The sequence below is a fragment of the Diceros bicornis genome, chromosome 13, assembly GCF_020826845.1.
Source record: "Diceros bicornis minor isolate mBicDic1 chromosome 13, mDicBic1.mat.cur, whole genome shotgun sequence".
Classification (NCBI taxonomy): Eukaryota; Metazoa; Chordata; class Mammalia; order Perissodactyla; family Rhinocerotidae; genus Diceros; species Diceros bicornis.
The window spans coordinates 30,267,075-30,290,405 of record NC_080752.1 but is presented as its reverse complement, the minus strand read 5'-3'; the positions used below and the strand labels follow the sequence as shown (position 1 = coordinate 30,290,405).

At 45.6% G+C, this 23,331-nt stretch overlaps 1 protein-coding gene across 1 annotated transcript in view; it reads left to right on the top strand.

Annotated features, from left to right (window-relative positions):
• Window positions 1-11,909: 11,909 nt before the first annotated feature.
• The window catches only part of C13H1orf127 (chromosome 13 C1orf127 homolog), a 44,402-nt gene continuing 32,980 nt past the window's right edge, over window positions 11,910-23,331 (top strand). Inside the window, 4 exon segments of the mRNA XM_058551919.1 lie at window positions 11,910-11,993; window positions 20,826-20,851; window positions 20,853-20,913; window positions 21,108-21,123. Of these exon segments, the coding sequence (XP_058407902.1) occupies window positions 11,910-11,993; window positions 20,826-20,851; window positions 20,853-20,913; window positions 21,108-21,123 (187 nt within the window).

Here is a 23,331-nt window from a genome sequence, read left to right as displayed (position 1 = left end):
TTTAATTGGCGACAATCAATTTTTTAGTGTGTCAGTGTATCAGATTCAATGAAATGCAGTAATAGCAAAGTGCTCTATATTTATGCATTAACTCATTTAATCCTCACATCAGCCCTGTAAGGTAGGTGCCATTGTTGTCATTCCTGTGTTATAGATAAGGAAACTGAGGCACAGAGGTTAAGTAACCCTGCCCAAACTCACAGGACTAGTAGATGGTGGAGCTGGGATTTGAACCCAGGCCGTCTGGCTTTGGAGTGGGTGCCTCCTGCTTCTCACAGCCTCCTGGGAATAAATATTAAGTCCTGTAAGTCCATCTCTGATGCCTGCTGTTTATACTAACCAGATTATGCCTGAACCAATTTGGAGAGATAGGGAGCAGGGAGTAGAGGCAGACAGAATGAGTGACCTTGACCCACCCCTAGGGGGAGCCCTTCACACAGGGGAGGAAGCTGGACAAATGGCCCCTGATGGTCACTAACATTTCGAAGCGCAAAGTGAAGCACAGAGGTCTGTGTTGTCTCAATCCAACCAGTCATTTTGCGGGAGAAGTCAGTTTTATGATCTCCATTTTGCGGAAGAAGAAACCGAGGCTCAGAGGCCATGTGATTTGCCTGAGGTCACACACTTGCCCAAGAATGTCACCCAGCCCATAAATGCTGTCCGAGGTTTGTCAGACCCTGAAGCTGTGCTCCATCCACCTCGCTGGACCACTCTGGACAAGATTGAGACTGAGGCATTTAGTGTGGGAAGCTCTGTGGGGCCTTGGATGCTTGCTGCAAGTGGGCAGAGCTGGGTATGCAGAAACTGGAGAAGGGTCACACAGGGACAAAACCACAAATGCTGTCCCTTCCACCAGAAGTTTTCAGGCGAGTTAGGGAGACCAGCAAACACAATCTTGAAGAAGGTAAAGAACTCCTTCAGGAAGAGAATTGATGAGGCCAGAGGGAGGATGGGCAGTGGAGTCGTCCTGCTCCTAACTGAGTTCGTCTCTGGGTTTCAGCTTTACAGTGCTGATCGTCAAAAGTTCTACTCGTTTAAAATGTGTTTTGTAAGTTCTCTCGGTTTGTTTGCTTGTGTGTTCACATCCCTTACACATTAAGCCCGAAGATTGTTAGGGAGCCAAAAGGTATCTGTTCTTACCCATCTCCTCTCTTCTGAGCATTCATTAAATGCTTTCTGAAGATAATGGATCAGAAAGGATTTACTGAGCTCTTATGCCTTACCCAGCACTGTGCTAAGACTACAGTGTGAGAACACACTAGAAAAATGAAAGCCAGCCACAGCCCGGTGGAGCAGTCTACAAGCCAGGTGGGGGTGGGGACAAAGAATAACTGGAAAACAATACCAGGAAGCATAAAGCAGGTGAGTGCCAGTGCTGGGCAGGTGCTGAGGGACCGAGGGGTCCCCAACAGCTCTCTGGGTGGCCGGCTTCCAGCATAAGGATGAGGAGTCTCAACTGGAAAGAAAGGGTACTGGACAGAGAGCCAGAGCATCGGGGAACAGGCCCCAGTTTGCAACCTGATCACTGGTTGACCTCCTCACCTTCCAGGCCCTCCTTTGGATTCTCAGCTCTCTCAGCTCTGTAAAGTGAACAAGTATTGCTGAAAACTGGAAGATATACCAAGGTAATAAAGGTATTTAAATAAAAATAAAGTTATTTTATCAAGATTTGATTTTCTCTTAATCCCTGTTTTTAGGGCTCATCACAATTAGGAGCTGTCTCCCCAACTGGTCTAGGTCTAATTTAGACTTTTCTAAAAATTTTTCACTCTGAAATAATTTAAAACTTATGATAGCATTGCAAGAATAGTAGAAAGAACTCCTGTGTGCCCTTTATCCAGATTCACGAATTGATAACATTTTGTCACATTTGCTTTATCACTCCCTCTCTCTACATAGACATATAAAATAATATATATATATCACAATAATATATATCACTATTATCAAATTCAGGAATGTTAACATTAATATAATACAGGTTATAAAAGTTTGGCAAGAATGCCACGGAAGCAGTGCTGTGTCCACCTTGTGTAGCACCTCAGGAGACACTAATGTCGGTCCCGTTAGTGATGACATCAGCCTTCATCTCCTGGGTAAGGGGGGCTCTGCTGCTATTCTCCACTGTGAAATTACCATTTTCCCCTTTTGAAACTGATAAGTGATCTATGGGTAGGTACGCTGAGACCATCCCAAATATCCTGTTTGTCTTCAAATTTTCACCTAGTGGTTTTAGGATTCATTGATGACTCTTGACTAATTAGTTGCAAAATGGTGATTTTCTAGTTCCATTATTTTTTTGACAATTTTCAAGCTTTTTATTTTGAAAAATTTCAAAGTGTGGAAAAATTGAAGCAACAGTACAATGAACATCAGCATAACCACCGCCTAGATGCAACAGTTGTTGCTATTTTCCATCTTTGCTTTATTTAGCTAGCTAGCTAGCTAGAGCTAGCTCTATCTCTTTTCTTGCTGGACCGTTTCAAAAGAGTTGCAGTTGTCATGACATTTCACCCCTAAATATTTCCACCTGGATCTCCTAAGAACAAGGACATTTTCCTACATAACCACAATACCATTATCACACCAAGAAAATTAACAATTATTTCCTAATATCATCTAATATCTAGTCCATATTTAAATTTCCACAATTGTTCCCCAAAATGTCTTTTACAGCTGTTTTCTTGAACCAGGATCCAAGTAAGTTTCACACGTTGCGTTTGGTTATTATGTCCTTTTGTCTTTTTTAATCTAGAATAACCTAGCCATCCAAGGTACTGACTTTTTGAAGAGATCCGGCCAGGTTGTTTGTAGAATGTTGTACATTCTGGATTTATCTGATTTGTTCCTCAGGGCATTACTTAACTCATGCCGGAGTCTCTCCCTGTTTTTCCTACATACTGGAAGTGCGGTCTAAAGACATGATCGCATTCAGGTAGACATAATGGCCAGAACACTTGGTGGGTAAAGCCATGTGTGTCCCATTGCACCCCATCGGGTGCACATATGCCTGGTTGTCTCACTTTCAGTGATGCTCAATTTGATCTCTTGGTTAAGAGATCACAAGAGCCCTCCACAGAAAAGGCATATTTTCACTCTTTGCATTTTGCAAGTAATTTCTGGATGATACTTTGGCACAAGGCAAGTATCCTGCTTCCTCACAACCTTTCACTTAATGGTCTTAGCATCTGCTGATGATCCTTGCCTGATTCAGTTAATTCACTGGGGGTTGCAAATTGGCAAATTTTTAAATACTGTCATTCCTTCTACATTCTCTTGTAGAGAAGAATTTGCCTTCATCAGCTGGGGATGAACTACAGTTCCCCCTAAATGTTTAACTTTTTATCAATTTTCAGAATAGGTTGACATATTAATCACCTCCAATGGTAACAAATTTGTTTTATTTTTTTCCTTTTTTTTTTTTGCAGGGAAGGACTCCCCCTGAGCTAATATCTGTTGCCAATTTTCCACTTCTTTTTCTCCCCAAAGCTCCAATGCATGGTTGTATATCCTACTTGTAAGTCCTTCTAGTTCTTGTATGTGAGCTGCCGCCACAGCATGGCAAGTGACAGACAGATGGTGTGGTTCCGTGGCCTTGAAACCAACCCAGGCTGCCAGAGCAGTGAGAGCGCCAAATGTTAACCACTAGGCCATCAGGGCTAGCTCCTTTTGTTTTTTTTTTTTTTGATAGTCACTTTGAACTCTTGGATTTTATTTATTCAATGTTTTGCAATAGGTTACAGTTATTAGCGTTTTTACTAATCAAATTGTCGTAATTATGGCCTGGGGAAACCCTTTAAACTGGCTCTAGGTCCTTTGATGTGTCCCCGTTAGTCTTTGAGCACATTCTTGCTTTTTGGCACAACAAGATGTTCCAAGCTCACCTTATACTTTCTCTGCACCAGCCCTGGAATCAGCCATTCCTCTAAAGAGCTCTGGTTCCTTTGAGTCAGAAAAGGCATTTAGAAACTAGAGTCTGGGTGTTAGGTGTACCCATTGCTACTTTGGTTGTCACAAGGATTTTTGAAAGGTAAAATAATATAATACCAACCAAGCTATTTTTATTTCATCATGATTTACTTTCCTTTTAAGTGTCTTAGAACCTGCTAATATATGTCTCCCCTATTTGGCCTCGGTCTTAGATTTTTAAAATTATTTTTGTAGAAATCCAATTAGAACAAAAACACCAATAACAAAAAACTGGAGTCCCTTTTTCTTCCCAATCCCTTCCTATCTCTTTCAGAAGTAACCATTCTTTTAGTTGTTTCTTGTGCATTTACCTACATATTTTTATTTATTTATTTATTTATTTATTTTTTACCCCAAAGCCCCAGTAGATAGTTGTATGTCATAGATGCACATCCTTCTAGTTGCTGTACGTGGGACGTGGCCACAGCATGGCCAGAGAAGCGGTGCGTCGGTGCGCGCCCAGGATCCGAACCCGGGCCGCCAGCAGCAGAGCATGCACACGCGCACTTAACCGCTAAGCCACGGGGCCGGCCCTACCTACATATTTTTATTTTTATTTATTTTTATTTTTTATAATTTTATTTATTTATTTTTTTCCCCCAAAGCCCCAGTAGATAGTTGTATGTCATAGCTGCACATCCTTCTAGTTGCTGCATGTGGGACATGGCCTCAGCACGACCGGAGAAGCGGTGTGTCCGATGTGCGCCGGGGATCCAAACCTGGGCCACCAGCAGCGGAGCGCGCGCACTTAACCGCTAAGCCACGGGGCCAGCCCTACCTACGTATTTTTAAATAATAAATCTATTCTGTGGTATTTTGATTCATCCAGTTTAGAGATTATCTGTTGATTTCCTATTATGATCAGTGAGGATTTTTAGCTCACACAGACTTCATTATCTTTTCCTCCATCTTCTTAATATACTTATATCACTATTTTTGGTTAAATACACATTCGGAGTTTTCATTATTATGACTACATAAATTTTATTCAATACTGAGCCAGGAAGTATCCTTTCTTGTGCAACTTTTTATTTTTCCTGGTGTTAATAATTGCCTTGTTTTTTTTTATTTGTTTATTTCTCTTTGAACATCTAAATCTCCCTATACCCACCAAAAGCTGTATAAATCTCTCAAGGTTTTCCTTATAGTCAAATCTGTTGAGTAATTCTCATTTCCATTTTTTAATTTCTTGGAGCCTTCAGACCTCATTTCCCAGGTTGCTTTCTGGGACTCGAATCAGCTGTCATCCTGGATGACATGTCTTTGAAAGGTATGAAGGCATGCCTTTCATGTCTGAAAACGGCTTTATTCCACTCTCACACTTGACTGATAGGATGGTTTTATGTAGACTTTTAGGTTGAAAGTCATTTTTTCTCAGCACTTTGAAGATATTTTTCCATTGTCCTCTAGTTTCTCTTGTTGCTTTTGAGAAGTCCATTGCATTCTCTTTTTTTTTTTATAATTTTATTTATTTATTTATTTTTTCCCCCCAAAGCCCCAGTAGATAGTTGTATGTCATAGCTGCACATCCTTCTAGTTGCTGCATGTGGGACGTGGCCTCAGCATGGCCGGAGAAGTGGCACGTCGGTTCGTGCCTGGGATCCAAACCCGGGCCGCCAGCAGCGGAGCACGAGCACTTAACCGCTAAGCCACGGGGCCGGCCCAGTCCATTGCATTCTTGGTCATTCTCATAAACGGCATTTTCTATCTGGAATCTTTCATAGTCTTTTCCTTATCATTCCTATTCTGAAATTCAAGACGGTGACGTAGTCTTCCTAGAGATCTTTTTTCATTCATTGTTCTGGACATATGGTGATCTTTTCATTCTGAATATCCTTGTCCTTCAATTTGGGAAAAGTTTGTTGTATTATTACTTTGATGATTTCTTCCTCACTGTTTTCTTGGTTCCCTCTCTCTGGAACTCCTAATAGTTAGCTATTGAATCTCCTGCAATGACCCACTATTTCAAAAAAGCTTTTTTCTTCTGTTGTGAAAATTTTTCTTTTTATTCTACTTTCTGTGAAATTTCTTCAACTTTACCTTCAATCCTTCTATTGGATTTTTTATTTTGGCATCTATGTTTTTATTTTCCAAAAGATCTTTCTTTCTTTCTTTTTTTTTTTTTTTGTGAGGAAGATTAGCCCTGAGCTAACATCTGTTGCAAATCTTCCTCTTTTTGCTGAGGAAGATTGGCCCTGGGCCAACATCCTTGCCCATCTTCCTCTACTTTATATGGGATGCCGCCACAGCATGGCTTGATAAGTGGTGTGTCGGTGAATGCCTGGGTTCCGAACCCGTGAACCTCAGGCCGCTGAAGTGGAGCGTGCGAACCTAACCACTACGCAACCAGGCCAGCCCCCAAAAAGATCTTTCTTATTCTCTGTTTTCTCCTTGATTATAGCAACTGTTCTTGTTTCATGGAGGTAATATTTTTATTTAACTCTCTGAGGATGTTAGTGATAGTTTCCTTGATGTTTTCTTGCACAACGTTATGTCTGTTTCGTCAGAATAATTATTTTCTGTTTGTTTGTTTTGATCTTGTCTTTCACGTTGGAAGTTTCCTCAACGGAATCTTTTCTCAAAGTCCGCAGCCCAACCAACTCCTTAGACCTTTCGGGGTATTTCACAAGGGATTGTTGTTCTGACTCCTTTTATTCAGAAATTGTCGGTCCAGAGTGATGACATACTAATTTATTTGAGCACTTATGCGCTAGACTCTCTTTTGTGTAATTTCATTCTTTTCTCAACCCTCTGAGGCAACTACTACTATTATTAGCATTTTCCCAGCTGAGGAAACTGAGGCACAGACAGGCCATGTAACTTGGCCGAGGTCACATAGCCAGTATGTGGCAAAGCTGGGGTTCTTGGCTCCAGAGCCAGTCCTCCAAATCACCTCTGATCAGTCACCTTGTTTGGAACCCTGGAGACAAGTTGCTGTCTAATCTTTATAGAAAACAACCACAACATTATAACATTTCTTGACCATTGACTATGTGCCAGACCCTGTTCCAAGCACTTTACATGTATGGATGCATTTAATCCTCACAACAGCCCTATGAAGCAGGTACTGTATTTAGTCGCATTTTACAAGGAACCTTTGAGAGCTCAATCTTGCCTGCTATAGACTGAACGTTTGTGTCTCCCCTAAATTCATATGTTGAAACCTAATCCCCACTGTGGTCGTATTTGGAGGTGGGGCTATGGAAGGTGATTAGGTCATGAGGGTGGAGCCCTCATGAATGGGATTAGTGCCCTTATAAAAGAGACCCCACAGAGCTTCCCTGCCCCTTCTGCCTTGTGAGGACACAGTGAGAAGACACCTGTCTGTGAACCAAGAAGCGAGTTCCACTGAATCTGCCGGCACCTTGATCTTCACCTTGATCTTCCCAGCCTCCAGGACTGTGAGAAATCAATTTCGGTGTCCACAAGCCACCCAGTCTACAGTATTCTGTTATAGCAGCCCAGACGCATTGCCCAAGATCAGCAGGTAGTGAGGGCAGTGTCAGAATTTCAAACCTAGGCTCTCTGGCTATGGAGCCGTCACTTTTTTTTTTCTTTTTGAGCCTCAAGAATGGAGTTGAGTCTATCACCCTCCTTAGTTTATGATCCACCATCCTCCTCGGTCTGGGCAAAGTCTCTCTTATTTCGTTATTTTCCCCATTTATTCCCAATCCCCGTTCCCTCTCTTTCCCTCCATAGATCCCCACTCAGGTATTTGCTCTCTGTCCTGAGAGCTGCACGTGTCCTTGTAAAACATGCATCGTTGTTCTGTGAGTGTATTCAGCAAAACCAGACATTTATGCGGCACCCATCACTCTGCCAGGCATTATTCCAGACCTGGAGCCAACAAAGTACAGCCTACGGGCCAAATCTGGCCCAGTGTCAGATTTTTTTTTTTTTTTTGGTGAGGAAGATTGGCTCTGAGCTAATAACATCTGTTGCCAATCTTCCTCTTTTTGCTTGAAGAAGATTGTCCCTGAGATAACACCCGTGCCAGTCTTCCTCTATTTTGTATGTGGGATGCTGCCACAGCATGGCTTGACAAGCAGTGTGTAGGTCCATGCTTGGGATCTAAACTCACGAACTGTGGGCCGGCTAAGTGGCGCACACAAATTTAACCACTATGCCACCAGGCTGGCCCCCCATTGTCAGATTTTGTACAACTCGTGAGCTAAAAATGGTTTCTACATATTTATTTATTTATTTTTTGTGAGGAAGATCAGCCCTGAGCTAACATCCGTGCTAATCCTCCTCTTTTTTGCTGAGGAAGACCGGCTCTGAGCTAACATCTATTGCCAATCCTCCTCCTTTTTTTTCCCCAAAGCCGCAGTAGATAGTTGTATGTCATAGCTGCACATCCTTCTAGTTGCTGTATGTGGGACGTGGCCTCAGCATGGCCGGAGAAGCGGTGCGTCGGTGCGCGCCCGGGATCCAAACCCGGGCCGCCAGTAGCAGAGTGTGTGCACTTAACCGCTAAGCCACGGGGCCGGCCCTAGATACACATCTAGAACAGGAATTAGCAAACTACAGCCCGAGGACCAAAGCTGGGCCACGGCAGTTTTTGTACAGCCTGCAGCTAAGATTTTTAAATGGTTGAGAGGGAAAAATCAAAAGAAGAATAATATTTTGTGACACCTAAAAATTACATGAAATTCAAATTTCGGTGTCCATAAATAGTTTTGTTGAAACAGCCACGCCAATTCATTTGCATATTGTCTAAGGCTGCAACAGAGAGACATGACGGTCTGAAAAGCCTGAAGTGTTTACTCTCTGGCCTTTTACAGAAAGGTTTGCCAGGCCCTTCTCTGGATGATTCCCTCTCACTACCGCAGAGTGTTCTGCTGTGTGACTTCCCACAGCGACTTGCTCATTCCCCTCTGAATGTCCCTGGTTTGTCCCCTGGCTTATCCAGAGGGAGATACATCTCTGAGATACATCTCAGTGAGACAGCTGGCTCACGGAGTGGACACACACGTAATTTTCCTTCCCTCTGTGTTGTCACAATTTCCAAGATTTTTCAATTTTTTCACCATTTGGCATTCCATCAAGCATGCGGAGATATCCCCTTCTCCCCATACCATCCAAAAGTTCATTCATTTATTCAACAAATATTAAATGAGCACTTCACTTACTAAGTGCTCAGTTATTCTGGGCACTGGAGTTACAGTAAATGAGCAGAGAAGTCCTGTCCTCTGGGAGCCTAAAGTCACCAGCACTGTATTCCCAGAGCCCTTACTCGGCAAGGCGCCCTTCCCAGCTCTTGGTGTCAACAGCTGTTGGAGTCCTCACAACAGTTCTATGAAGTACATAGTATCATCTCCATTTTCCAGATAAGAAAACCAGCTCGGAAATGCCCGGGTGGGGTGCAAGCTCCCCCTGGAGTCGTGGTGGCACCTGGGCTCTTAGCTCCTTGCTCTCCTGCCTCTCTGCACGGCTTTGCCAACACTCCACCTCTCTCATTTCCACCCCCCTAATTTTTGCCATTCTGATGAGTGTAAAATGCTCTCTCATAATGTCGTATCAATTTGCATTTCTCTGATATCTAGTGAATTTGAATATTTCTAGAATCTGGGCTCTTAACCGTTCATTTGCTTCTTTTTTTTTTTTTCTTTTTTTGCGAGGAAGATCAGCCCTGAGCTAACATCCGTGCCCATCTTCCTCTACTTTATGTGGGACGCCACCACACCATGGCCCGACAGCATGGCCTGACAAGCGGTGCGTTGGTGCGTGCCTGGGATCCGAACCCCGGGCTGCCAGCAGCAGAGCGCGCGCACTTAACCACTACGCCACGGGGCCGGCCCCTTCATTTGCTTCTTGAAATCAAACTAGCACGTCTTCTAAACAAGGTGAAAAAAAGTTTTAACAAAGAAATTCACAGACATTTACGTGTCTTCCTCCCTTGTTGCAACTTGAGGCTCATGTTCTAGAAAGGCGACACAGATCTTGGCCTGATGTCCTTCATGCAGACCAGCTGGGGGCAAAGTTCAAGCCACTCACCATCCATGTGACTTCTTGCAAATTACTAACCACTCTGGGCCTCTGTTTCCTCCTGTGTAAAATGGGCAGTAATAGCCCCTGCCACATAGGGTTGCTGGGGAATTAAAGAGCTTGGCACATAGAAGGTGCCAGACCGTATTAGCCACTATTGTTAACCCCGTCAGTGCTCACGAGAAAGGGAAAAAGAGTCATAATGTGGCGATCGCTGGGAGGTTTAGCATGTTCCAGAGGGTCTCCCATGGCACTGGCGTGAATAGTCTCGGTTCTTAGCTTTTTCCGAGGGAAATTTTGCTAGACTAGAGCAATTGCAGAGCCCAGAAGTTTATGTTGGGTGTAAAGTATGTGACATGACTTCACACGGGATCTGGAATCATTGCTCTCTTGTAGCTGGTAGGCGAGAAGGAGGGTGTTCTTGTTGTGTGCTCACAGACTTGGGGGTGTAATGGGGTGCACGCTCCCCACTGTCCCAGATCTGGGGTTTCAGCACATTAGGAGGCATCAGAGGTCCCCTTGGGTCTCACCCAGGGGTCCTGGGGGCCTCACCAGGGGGTCTGAGAGGCAGAGTGAAGACTCGGACACAATGGGCACTGCTCAAGAAATGGGAGTGGAGGGAGGGCTGGACCCTCCTCCTGCAAACACTGACCCGAGCCCTGGGCTTCGGTGCTGTGACGTGGTACATCTTTATATCCTTCACAGTGCCAATGGAGGGCCATCTGGCAAAACCCCAAATGCCCATTGAAACAGAGTCTAAGTCATTCGCAGTGAATGGGAAGTCACACTGTACAGGTGGGCTCTGGAGTCTGACTGAGCTAGGCTTGAATCCCAGCTGGGTGACCTTGGGCAATGTCTTAACTTCTCTGAGCCCATTTCCTAACGTCTGTCTCACAGGGCTTCTTCATCTTTTGTATATGAGACATGGATCCCTCTGAGGGTTGGTGAAGCCGACGGACCCCTTCTCAAAACAACACTTTTAAAAGCATATAATAAAATACATGGGATTACAGAGAAAACTAATTATATCCAACCCAAGTGTCCATCGACAGATGGATAAATAAGTAAAATGTGGCGTATATGTACAATGGAATATTATCCAGCCTTAAAAAAAAGAAAGAAATTATGACTCACACTACAACATGGATGAACCTTGAGGACATTATGCTAAGTGAAATGAGCCAATCACAAAAGAACAAATATTGTATGATTCCACTTTTATGAGGTCCCTAGTGTAGTCAAATTCATAGAGACAGAATGGTGGTTGCCAGGGCCTGGGGGAGAGGCGAATGGGAGTTATTATTTAATGGGTGTAGAGTTTCATTTTGTATGATGGAAAAGGTTCTGGAGATGGGTGGTGGTGATGGTTGCACAACAATGTCAATGTACTTAATACCATTGAACTGTGCACTTAAAAATGGTTAAGACGGTAAATTATATGTTACATGTATTTTACCCCAAGTCAAAATAATAGAAAAGGTGCTTTACAGAAAAAAATGATGTCAAAATTCAGTTACCAAAATATTAAGCAAATGTATGATGTAGTACTATAAGCACTGCTTTATTAGAAATTAAATGGCAGCAGGTCAATTAATTCAAAAGTAGTAATGCAAAGACCTCAGGAAATTTCTGTAACAACTGTTTTGTGATGAAAATATCTGGGATTTCGATTGGGGACAGAGTCACAATAATGCTGTGGCTTGTTCCCTACATTCATTACAGAAGCAAATGCTAAATTTCAGTTAGAAGCTAGTGAAAATAAAGATGTAATTTTTTTCCCCTTCCAAGTTCAAGAACCTCCTGAATTCTATACACTGAACCTTGAGGTGGACCTTAGGTAAGAACCCCTGAAATGAATGCTCTATGTCTTAGAACCGTGCCTGACTCTGGAAGGACTCAATAAATGGTGGTTCTTGGCAGCAGAAACACTGGTTCCCTTCTTGGAGGGAAGGATGGTCAAAGATGTGCATTCTGGTCCAGGAGAGGTGACTCCTCCGAAGAAGAAAGCCGTGTTTCCCTATCACAACTCGCTGACCGTTCGTTTCCTGGTTCCCAGGGTGCTGTGTGTATTTGGTAACTGACTAATCAGGTCGCTTTTCAACAAGCCTGGTAATCGGTGGGTTGAATGTCGGTCTCCTCATCTATAATGTGGTAATGATGGTGCCAGATCTCACTGAGATAGGCGCATTTTAAGTGCTTTGGAAGCTTGGCAATTGAAGTTAACATATTTTATTAATCTTTGACCTCTAACAATCAAAGGAAACCAGTGAGTGGGTCAGTGGTTTCTGTTTTTGAAAAACCGGCTTAGTAGGTATAAGAGCCCTTAGTTTAAAAAGGATTTCACAATTTCTCATTTGCAAGAGAGGGAGGGTGTTAATAAATAAAATGGTGGTGAAACCTTGCGGGGGCTGTGATTTGGCCAATTCCCAGCGCTTCCAATCTATTGAGCAAAAGCAATTTTGAAATGTGATTTTCCCAAATGGAGAAATGAAATTTGAGCTCAACTGAAAAGATCCCAATGAAACTACTTTCTCTAAAAATATCCAAGACAGGACCCCCTACTCTGTGTGTGTGTGTGTGTGTGTGTGTGTAATGGTGTGTGTGAAGGGCATATGTGTACAGGGTTTGTATAGGGGTGTGTGTAGTAGTGTGTAGCTATGTGTGTAGGGCTATGTGTGTGTAGGAAGAATGGGATGTAGGTTGTCAAAATAGGGAAGAAAACCTGCTTCTCAATTTCTGTTTTCTCTTTTCTTTTTAAGGTTTAAAAAAGAGCTCGGGGGTGGTCCTCGAAGGTTCTCAGAGTTGAGTGACTTGTGTACTTAGGACATTTGCCCTGGCCTTGGCATTCCTGTGTGAGGCCTTCTGAAGAGGGCCAGGGCCTCCAGGCCCCTCTGGCACCCTTGAGAGTCCCTGTGGAGGTTTAACCAGTTGTGTGTTCTGCTCTTGTCTGCTTCTGTTGGGTGTCGTGAGGGCCTCCCATCTGTGCGTGAACAGACCCTGCGAACAACCAGCCTCCATGCACACACTGGGCCCCGAATCCCACCCCCACGTCTTCTTAGGCGGCTCATGATAGATCTGGAGCAACCTGGGATTAAAGGAAATGTTGATCAATAGAGGGACAAGCCAGAAAGAGAGACAATCCAAAATGCCTGGAGCAATAGATCAACAGTCTAAGTAGGATCTAGGTGGTGGCCACATGAGTGTTCACTGTACTCTTCTGCCTTTTCTGTGTGTTCCAAAATTATCATAATGAAATGCTGAGTAGGAGAGATCCAATTAAAAAAAAGGATTTTATCCCGAGACCCCCAAATTTTGACTTAGCTGGGATAATTTTCTTCTAGCTCAGTTAAAAAAAAGATCCAAAAATGATTAACAGAATTAATTGGATTCCACAAATGGAGTGGAGAGGGACATTCCTCACCTTTAAATTCTGCCGCAGTCTTGCTCGCTCTGAGTGGGCAAAGCAAGATGGTGGCTGTTGTGGGTTGACTCGTGTCCCTCCAAAAGATACGTTCAAACCCCTGGTACTTGTGAATGGGACCTTATTTGAAACAGGATCCCAGCAGGTGTAATCAAGGTAAAATGAGGTCACACTGGATTAGGGTAGGTTCTTCTTTTTTTTTTTTTTTGATGAGGAAGACTATCCCTGAGCTAACATCCGTTGCCAATCCTCCTCTTTTTGCTGAGGAAGATTGGCCCTGGGCTAACATCCATGCCCATCTTCCTCTACATTATATGTGGGTCGCCTGCCACAGCATGGCTTGATAAGCAGTACATAGGTCCACGCCCGAGATCCGAACCGGCTAACCTGAGGCCGCCAAAGCGGGGCACGCGCACTTAACCACTACGCCACCAGGCCGGTCCCTAGGGTAGGTTCTAATCTGATGACTAGTATCCTTATAAGAAAATGGAAATTTGGACCAGAGACACAAGGGAGAACATCAAGATGGAGGCAGAGATTGGAGGGATGCATCTACAAGCCAAGGAGTGCCGAGGATCGCTGGCAACCACAAGAAACTAGAGGGAAGGAAGAATCCTCCCCTAGGGCCTTCAGAGAGAGCACAGCCTTCCTGACACCTTGATTTGGCCTCCAGAACTGTGGGAATCAATCTCTGCTGTTTTAAGTCACCAAGTTTGTGTACTTTGTCATGGCAGCCCTAGAAAACCGACAGAGTGGTTGCTTGGGGCTGTGGCTGCAACAGGAGAGTGGCCTCGTTCACCTGTGGGGCAGCTCCTGGCTCAAGGTAGCTGTTCAGTAAGGGGTTGCAGCTGACCGACTAGCAATATTACATAATTTACTTATTTATGTGTTTATGGTTTGTTCCCCCTCCCCCCATATTAGAATGTCACCTCCATGAAAGCAGAGAGGACAGTTCCTGTTCACTGCTGTGACCCCAGCACCTAGAACAGGGCCCAGCACATAGCAGGTGCACAATGCACATTTGTTGAATGAGTGTCCACTGTATTTCGCAGAACTAAGGGTCCTCCCTGCTACTTTGCACTCTCGTTCTGTTACTCATTCAGTAAGCATTTATTGGGAGCTACCATGTGCCCAGCACTCCGCTGGGATTTTGAAGTTCCTTGACTTTCAACGATGGCAACTTTTTTGGGGGAAAAAAGGCACACATAGAGATAAAATGGAACAGTTAGAATCAAGACGTATAGTTTTTACTCTCAAGGCGTATTAGGAGCCATGGGTCCTAAGTCCTCATTTTGCAGGTAAATTAGTTTCTTGGGGCTGCCATAACAAAGTGCCACAGACTGAGTGGCTTAAACAATAGAAATTTATTGTCTCATGGTTCTGGAGGCTAGAAATCTGAGATTAAGGTGTCAGCAGGGGGCTGGCCCCTTGGCGTAGCAGTTAAGTGCTCGAGCTCCACTGCTGGCGGCCCCGGGGTTCGATCCCAGGGGTGCAACCGCTTGTCAGGCCATGCTGTGGCGGCGTCCCACATAAAGTGGAGGAAGATGGGCACGGATGTTAGCCCAGGGCCAGTCTTCCTCAGCAAAAAGAGGAGGATTGGCATGGATGTTAACTCAGGGCTGATCTTCCTCACAAAAAAAAAAAACCACACGCAAAAAAAGGTGTCAGCAGGGCTGGTTCCTTCTGAGGCCTCTCTCCTTGGCTTGTGGAAGGCTGTCTTCTCCGTGTCTTTACATGGTCTTCCCTCTGTGTGGGTCTGTGTCCTCACTTCCTCTTATAAGGATACCAATCAGATTAGATTAGGGCCCACCCTAATGACCCTGTTTGAACTTAATTACCTCTGTGAAGACCCTATCTTCAAATAAGGTCACATTCTGAGGTACTGGGGGTTAGGACTTCCACATGTTAATTTGGGGGAACACAACTCTGCCATAACAGTGGTGTGGAAAGGCAAATACAGGGAAGTGAGGTGATCTGCCCGAGCTGGTTAGCATCAAAACTGGGGCCAGGATGTGTCTCCCAACTTCAGTCTGCTTCTTCCCTCCGCTCTCATTTGCAGGCTTGCTTTGTGGCACTGAAGCATCAAATGCTTAAAGAATATCTAACGACAAGTCGGGAGCATGCAGTGTTAGTCCTGGAAAGCTTGGAGAACAATAACTTCGCTGGGCCTTGCAGAGCACATAGGAAGTAGTAGGTGGGAGAGCAGAGTGCAGACTCTGTGAAAAGGCAAGACTGGGAGGTGAGGAGGCCAGGTGTGTGCGGGAGACACCTGTCTCCTGAATGGATGGTGATATGAGGCTCTCAGCTGGTCTCCTGGCGTCTTCCCTCACCCCCTTCCAGGCCACTCTCAACCTAGCAGCCACAGCAATCCTTTAAAAACCCCAAGTGAGTTCTCTTCCCTCCTCTGTTCATGATTTTTCTCGCCTCAGCTGGTTCATTCAGAAATTCTCTGTTCATTCGCTCAGAAACTCTCCAAGCCTCAGCCAGCTGTGGTGGCTGCTCTCAGTTCCCTTTGAACTCTGCCAGGAGGGAGCCCCCGAGGAGATTTCTGGGAAGTCCGGTCAAGAGAGCATGGCTGTTTCTCAAGTTAAACTTGGCTTCTCAGCCTTTTTCCTCCACTGGGCCTGGAGCTGGCTGATGGGGTTCAGACATGCTCCCCCACAATATGGCACCTTGGCATATTGAATATTTTAAGCTGAAATAAACTGAGAAATGGCAGGTGCAGGAAGGACTCTCTGACTCTCCCCTGAAGCAGGTCATAAGACCCTCATGTGAGAGGTGCCCTCCCTGTACTGGAGGAAAGGAGCATCCTTATCTTTAAGACAGAGGGACACTGAGAGGAATCTTGCCGAGTGTCCCCCAGTTTACTGCACTTACCTCATACTCTTTGCCCTATTGTATTTCTCCACGAATTTCCACTCTTCATCAAACCTAGCATAAAAATACTCAGGTTTAACCATTTTTCTGGGTCTTCATTTCCTTACAAAGGCTGCTGTGTCCTGAAAAGTTTATATTAAATAAATGTGAATGCGTTTCTCCTGTTAATCTGTCTTTATCAGGTTTTTGTGTGTATGTGTGTGTGTGAGGAAGATCAGCCCTGAGCTAACATCCACACCAATCCTCCTCTTCTTGCTGAGGAAGACTGGCCCTGGGCTAACATCCGTGCCCATCTTCCTCCACTTTATATGGGACGCTGCGGCAGCATGGCCTGACAAGCGGTCCATTGGCGCGCGCCCGGGACCCGGTCTTGGGAAGGATTTCCAGAACGTTGCGAGGAAACGGAACACTGATTGTTTTTCTTAGAGGGGTCCTTAAAACAAATTAGGGCTCAAGTTGACTGAGAGATGCTTGATTTCTAGTTTTTTTTTTTTTTTAATTTTATTTATTTTTCCCCCAAAGCCCCAGTAGGTAGTTGTATGTCATAGCTGCACTTCCTTCTAGTCACTGCATGTGGGATGCGGCCTCAGCATGGCCAGAGAAGCGGTGTGTCGGTGTGCGCCCGGGCTCTGAACCCGGGCCGCCAGCAGCGGAGCTCGTGCACTCAACCGCTAAGCCACCGGGCCGGCCCCTGATTTCTAGTTTTCCAAGGACAGGGGTCCTGGTCACAAGATATTGAATTGTGAGGATATGGAGAAAATCTCATTTTCCTTAGCAGCACAGTTGCTGCCTCCTTTCCAGGCTGAGACCCACGTTTTAAGAAATACTTTGAAAGCTCTTGGGAGTGGGAAGTGAGGCCTCCAGGGGCTGGTTGAATGTCAACAATAGCTGGCTGTTGCCACTTCCCCCGGGGGGGTGGGGGGGGGAGTGGAGGGGGTGGAGGGTGCTTGGCAGTTCCCTGCAGGGCTTTTGTTTCAGACTTTTATGGGTTTGTAAGGCAGAAGGTGATGAAGCTGAGTGGGGGAGGGCCGGCAAGGAGGAGGCCTGGGCGCTGTCCCCCCACAACCACGCACAGTCCTGGGGGCCCACCCACTCCTCATGGAATGGGGGGGCATCGGCTTTGGGGATGGAGTGTCATTCCACCTCAAGGCTGGGACGGGCAAGTTAGGGGCCGCCTCAGCTGGGTTGCAGAAGTGAGGGGGCAAAACCGAAACCCACATCTTTCTCCCAATAGTTTGTCAATCTTCATTGGGGTCAGAAGCTCAAGGAGGAGTATTGGAGCGGGTACTGAAGGAGGGACAGTTGTCCACCACCCACCCACCGCCCCTGGTCTCTTGCAAGGTCGATTTTGCATGTCTTTACTTCATATAAGGGCAGAGGCAGGAATTTCCCTGCGAGGATGGTGCTAAATGTCAGAGACAACCACTTCTCCTTCCCCGGTTTATTCCTCTGCTCTAGTTTCAGATTTACTCGCCCTTGGAGAACCTTACTTCAAGCCCAATTGCCCAAGCCAGGTCTTTGTTTTGTGAATTAATCAAATAATAATAGCGCTCCCCCCCTGCTGGGAACCGGAGGAAGGCAGCAGCAGGTTCAGCATCCAGCAGGCGGGAGGAGCAGGGACCAGCCTGCCCGAGGAGAGGGACGCGGCTCTCGCTTTCGAATTCAGTGAATGAAGTTAGCAGCGGGCAGCCTCCTGCTCCTCTGGCTCCAAGGCTGCAGGCCCGGCTCAGATTCCAGGCCAGGGAAATTATCCCGTCATTCTTTGCCAACCCGCCCTGGGGATACTGTGGGCCTTGACAGTTGGCCTGGCCCCGTCCCATCCAGGAATTGAAGGGCCAATGATAGCAGCCTTAGACAGAACCGCAGCGCCCTTTCCTGCCCTTTAAAATTTAACTCTTTTTATTTAACTTTTTTTAATTGAAGTCTACCATACATACAGAAAAACAGAGAGATCTTGTTAAAGGAAAATTTTTTAAAAAGGGTATAATCATGACGTTGATACAAATATAAAATGAACACATGTCAGAGATTTTATTTAACTCAACTAATGAGGGAACCAGTAAGACGTTACAATCGGTTTGAAGGAGAATCCAAGAGAGGACACGTATCGGCAGTCAGGAATGCTGGCATGAATTGGCTTAATAGATACAAAATTGGTCAATATCCATAGGTCGGTAACCCACTGCAACTCCACTGGACACCATGTGCATTTTTCTGGACAAGAATCATTTGCATTATTATCAGTATTCAACAACTTACAGAGTTGTAAAATAGCTCAAAGACGACGAAAGGTGCATAAAATAAAATAATCCTGAAGAGTACACTAGACAACATCCAGTTCTCTGTTGAAGGAACCTAGTAATTTGGGGATCCATTTCAAAGCACCTCATGGTTTTTCTCTTCAGCTCTAGTGTATGGCTCAATCATTGTTCCAAAGCGAACACTCCTGTAGCTACCACCCAGGACAAGAAATAGAACATCAGCTCCTTGGAAGCCCTTCATGGGCTTCTTCTCAATCATTCATTACTCTTGTCTTCCTCGCAGAAAGTAACCACTATGTGGATTTCCAAACCCAGAAGCTGGTTTTGTTTGTTTTGAACTTCCTGTAAACGCCATCAAAGAGTATATACTCTTCTAAGTCGGGCTTCTTTCACTCAGCAAAATGTGTCTATGATTCATCTGTGTTGTTACACATACCAGCAGTTCATCCCTTTTTTTTTTCTTTAATAATTTTATTTATTTATTTTTCCCCCAAAGCCCCAGTAGATAGTTGCATGTCACAGCTGCACATCCCTCTAGCTGCTGTATGTGGGACACGGCCTCAGCATGGCCGGAGGAGTGGTGTGTCGGTGCACGCCCAGGATCCGAACCCGGGCCGCCAGCAGCGGAGCGCGCACACTCAACAGCTACGCCACGGGGCCGGTCCGAGTTCATCCCTTTTTATTGCAGTATAAGAGTCCATTGGATGAATAAACCACTGTATCCATTCTACTATTGATGGGCATTGGAGTAGTTTCCAGTTTTAGGAAGTAATGGTGCTGCAGTGAACAGTCTTGTCCACGTCTTTGGTGCCCATGTGCTCGCATGTCTGTTGGAGTGGAATTGCTGGAGGTCATCGGGTAGGAAGATGTTGGTTTCAGTAGATTCTATCAGGTTCCCAAAGTGGTTTAGTTCATCTCATTCCCGCCAGCAGGCAGGAGCCCTGTTATTGTCAGTCCTTCTTTCCAGCTTCGGGCTCCAGGATTGTTTCCTGAACTCTCCTAAGGAGAATTTCTTCCTAAGTTTAGGTTCTTGCCTACAGTCATTTTTAAATCGCTCTAGCCTTGGCAGACAGGAAGATTCTTTTAAAACCTGAGTGAGATCCTGTCCCTTCCTTGCTCAGAGTTCTCCAGGGCTTCCCTTCATGCTTAAGATAAAATCCCAGTCTGCACTTTTTTCTCTGGCCCCTGCCTGCTCTTCTCACCTTGTGCCCACCACTTGCTGCCTTGTCACTGGCCCCAGCCTCATTGACCTTCTTTTGGTTCCTTAAACACGCCAAACTCATTCCCCACTTGGGGATCTTTGCATCTACTATGCCCTCTGCTGGGGATGCCCCTCCCCAGATCTCTGCATGGGACTCCTTGACACACCATCTTGGCTCAAATGTCACTTCTCAGCGACGTTTTACCTGACATAAGGAAATTTGGAATAAGCAAAAAAAGATGACTGCATGTCTCCACTGGAAAACTACATTGTTCACAGGACACCCTTCCTTGCTATCTGATCCAGTCTTTCATTGCCTCTGAGCTGTTTTATAGTGTCGTAACTTGTAGAGAACCTATGGCAATGCAAATGATTCTTGGCTTTGGAAGTGCAAATAAATTGTGTCAGGGACAGTTCAATTGACTTCCATCCCCCACTGCGGAAGAAGCCAGTTCCATGTCTATTTGCAAATTCATTTCAACATTCCTCTTCTATAAATGTATCTGTTCTTTGATATCTCCTTTGAACTGGTTGTAACATCTGCCTGGTTCCCTCATTAATAATGAGTTAAATAAAATCTTTAACATAGGTTCATTTTTTTTTATCTGTATGAGAGTCGTGATGTTATCTTTTTTGAAAATTATCTTTTAACACTGACCTTCTCCAATGCAAACTCTTTATATCTCATTGCTCTGTTTTCTTCAGAGCTGGATCATTATCTGAAATTACTTTGTTTCTTTCTTTTTTTTTTTTTTTTGCTTGAGGAAGATTAGCCCTGAGCTAACATCTGTGCCAATCTTCCTCTATTTTGTGTGTGGGTCACTGCCACAGCATGGCTGATGAGTGGTATAGGTCCACGCCTGGGATCAGAACCTGCGAATGTGGGCTGCCGAAGCAGAGCATGTGAACTTAACCACAACGCCACAGGGCTGGCCCTATTTATTTCTTTACTTGTTTTTTGTGGGTCTTTCCCTGTTCTGGTCACTGCACAGGGTGGGCACTCCAAATAAATATAATGGACTGAACGAAGGAAGGTAGACCAGCAGCAGCTGCATTATAGGTATACAGCTGTATACCACCCTGCTTCCCTGTCCCTCCTCTCCCGCAGGCCATCTGTCTTGTCTGTGTTCAACCTGGTGTTCCCACGGATCCTCCCCTTCAGGTCAAACAAGGACCAGCCAAGCCCTGCGCTTGACGTTTCTGACAGGTAAATAAATCATGTTTTTATGTCTTGCATCAGGCTTCGGGCATTTCCCAGCCGAGTAGACTGATAAGAAACCTGGTGGTATTGGGTAACTTCGGAAGTGAGAGAGCCTTCTGCAGAAGCGTAGATTTCAGTCTGCCAGCCACCCAACAGTGAAAGGGGATTCTGGGAGGCCAAATGCTGGAGGTCATGCGGCTGACTGGTACCAGAATTAGAGCTGGGCCTGGGATCCTCTGACTCAGAGTTCAGCCCTTGTTTCAATAATAAAAACCAGCACAGGGAGCGTGGGTCGTGTGCCAGGACTGCCTTCAGGGATTCGTGTCCAGTAGCTCATCTCTACGACAGCACGACTTTTAGAGGAGGAAACCAAGGTCCAGAGGGGGAAAGGCTTAGTGTGAGGTCCCACAGCGGGGTGTGGTAGCGCCGGGATTTCAGCCCAGGCAGGCAAGCTTGGGTCTCCTCACTTAGCCACCACGCCAAACAGGAGACACCAGAGAAGTCCAGACTTGTTGAGCACTTATTCCAGGCCAGGCCCTGTGCTGAGGGTTTACATGCATTGTCTCATTTCTTTTCTTTTTTTTTTTTTTAAAGTTTTTGTTGGTTTATTATTGTCGTCGTTGGGCTTTTTTTTGGTGAGGAAGATTGGCCCTGAACTAACATCTGTTGCCAATCTTCCTCTTTTTGCTTGAGGAAGATTGTCGCTGAGCTAACATCTGTGGCACTCTTCCACTATTTTGTACGTGGGACGCTACCCCAGCATGGCTTGATGAGCGGTGTGTAGGTCCACACCCAGGATCCGAACCCATGAACCCCGGGCCGCCGAAGTGGAGCATGCAAACTTAACCACTACGCCACTGGGTGGGCCCCTCATTTCATCTTGATACCCAATGAGGGAGGTGCCGTTATTGTGCTGCAAGGTCCAGGAGTCCCCAAGACCACCTCAGGTTTGAGAATTCACCAGAAGGACTCATAGAACTCAGAAAAGCCGTTACACTCACGGTTATGGTTCGTTACAGTGAAGGATACAGATTAAGATCAGCCGGGGAAGAGGTGCACGGGCAGCATCCAGAAAAGATCCAGGTGCAAGCTTCCGGTGGTCCGTTCCCAGTGGAGTTGTGCGGACAGCGCTAACTTCTCCCAGCAACGACGTGTGACAACATACAGAGTATTGCCAACCAGGGAAGCTCACCTGAGCCTTGACATCCAGATTTTTACTGTAGGTCAGTCACGTGGGCAGGCTGACCACCCGTGTGGCTGGCCTTAGTCTCCAGCCCCTCCAGAGGTTGAGCTGATCGCACATGTCCAAGGCCCCCCACCATAAATGACATCCTTAGCATAGACTATCTGGTGCAGCTCATGGTCCCATGTAAACAAAGACACTTATCAGGGCAGAACAGTCCAAGGGCTTAGAATTTACTCCCCAGAAGCTGGGGGCAAAGGGCCAAACCTTTCTATGGGCAAGGTTAATCCTTTACTGCACATGTGCCCATTTTGCAGAAGAGAACACGAAGTCTCGGAGAGCTTAAATGACTGCATCCGGCATCTGAACCCTGAGAGTCCGACTCCAGGGCCCCGCGCATCTTCTGTTCTTCTTGGAGGCTTTCCTGTCTCTGTTGAGGGAGAAATTAACACAGGAGATAAGATTCTTCCATCCTCCCCTTTCTCCAGTTGTCAGATAAGCCACGTCTAGAGTATATTTAATTTGAGATCTCTATCAACTCTGTGCCATTAGGGAGTTGTGTTTGGGGAACTGAGTCACATCCACCATGATTCCATTCACTGCAGCCAAACCGTCGCACTGGATGTTGTCGTTCCTGTGTGATTACAGAAAACCCCGGCATACTTGGAATGAAAACATGTATTTAACAGGTATTTATCAGGCGTCTGGGATGCCAGGCACTGGCAAGGTGTTGGGGTGCTATGGTGAACAAGTTAGACTTAATTTATGCCTTTTCATAGAGCTTATAATTTATGTGTTGCGGGGAGAAGGGAAATAGACAACTCCCCAGGGCATTACTTCCATCTTTCCCTCCCCTGGGCGTGCTAGGCTCCAGCCATAGCCATGTACTGAGCACCTACTGTGTGTAGGCCCTGGTCAATGGAAGGGTCTTGGGAGTAGGGTGTGACCAGGCAGATGCGGCCCCTGTCCTCCCCGAGCTCATCTTCCCTTGAGTGGGAGACAAGTTTATCTGCACTTATCTTCACTCAAGTGGGAGAATTATAGAGAAATCTTGTGAAGCAGTAGATAAAGTACTTTCCCACAGTGATGTGAGCCAGGAAGGAAGCAAACACAAGACCAGGGTAGAGAATAGGTGGAGGTGGTCAGAGGGTCTCCCAGAGGAGGTGACATTGAAGCTGAGACCTGCTGGATGAAGAGCAGCCAGCCATGTGAAGAATGGGGAACAGTGTT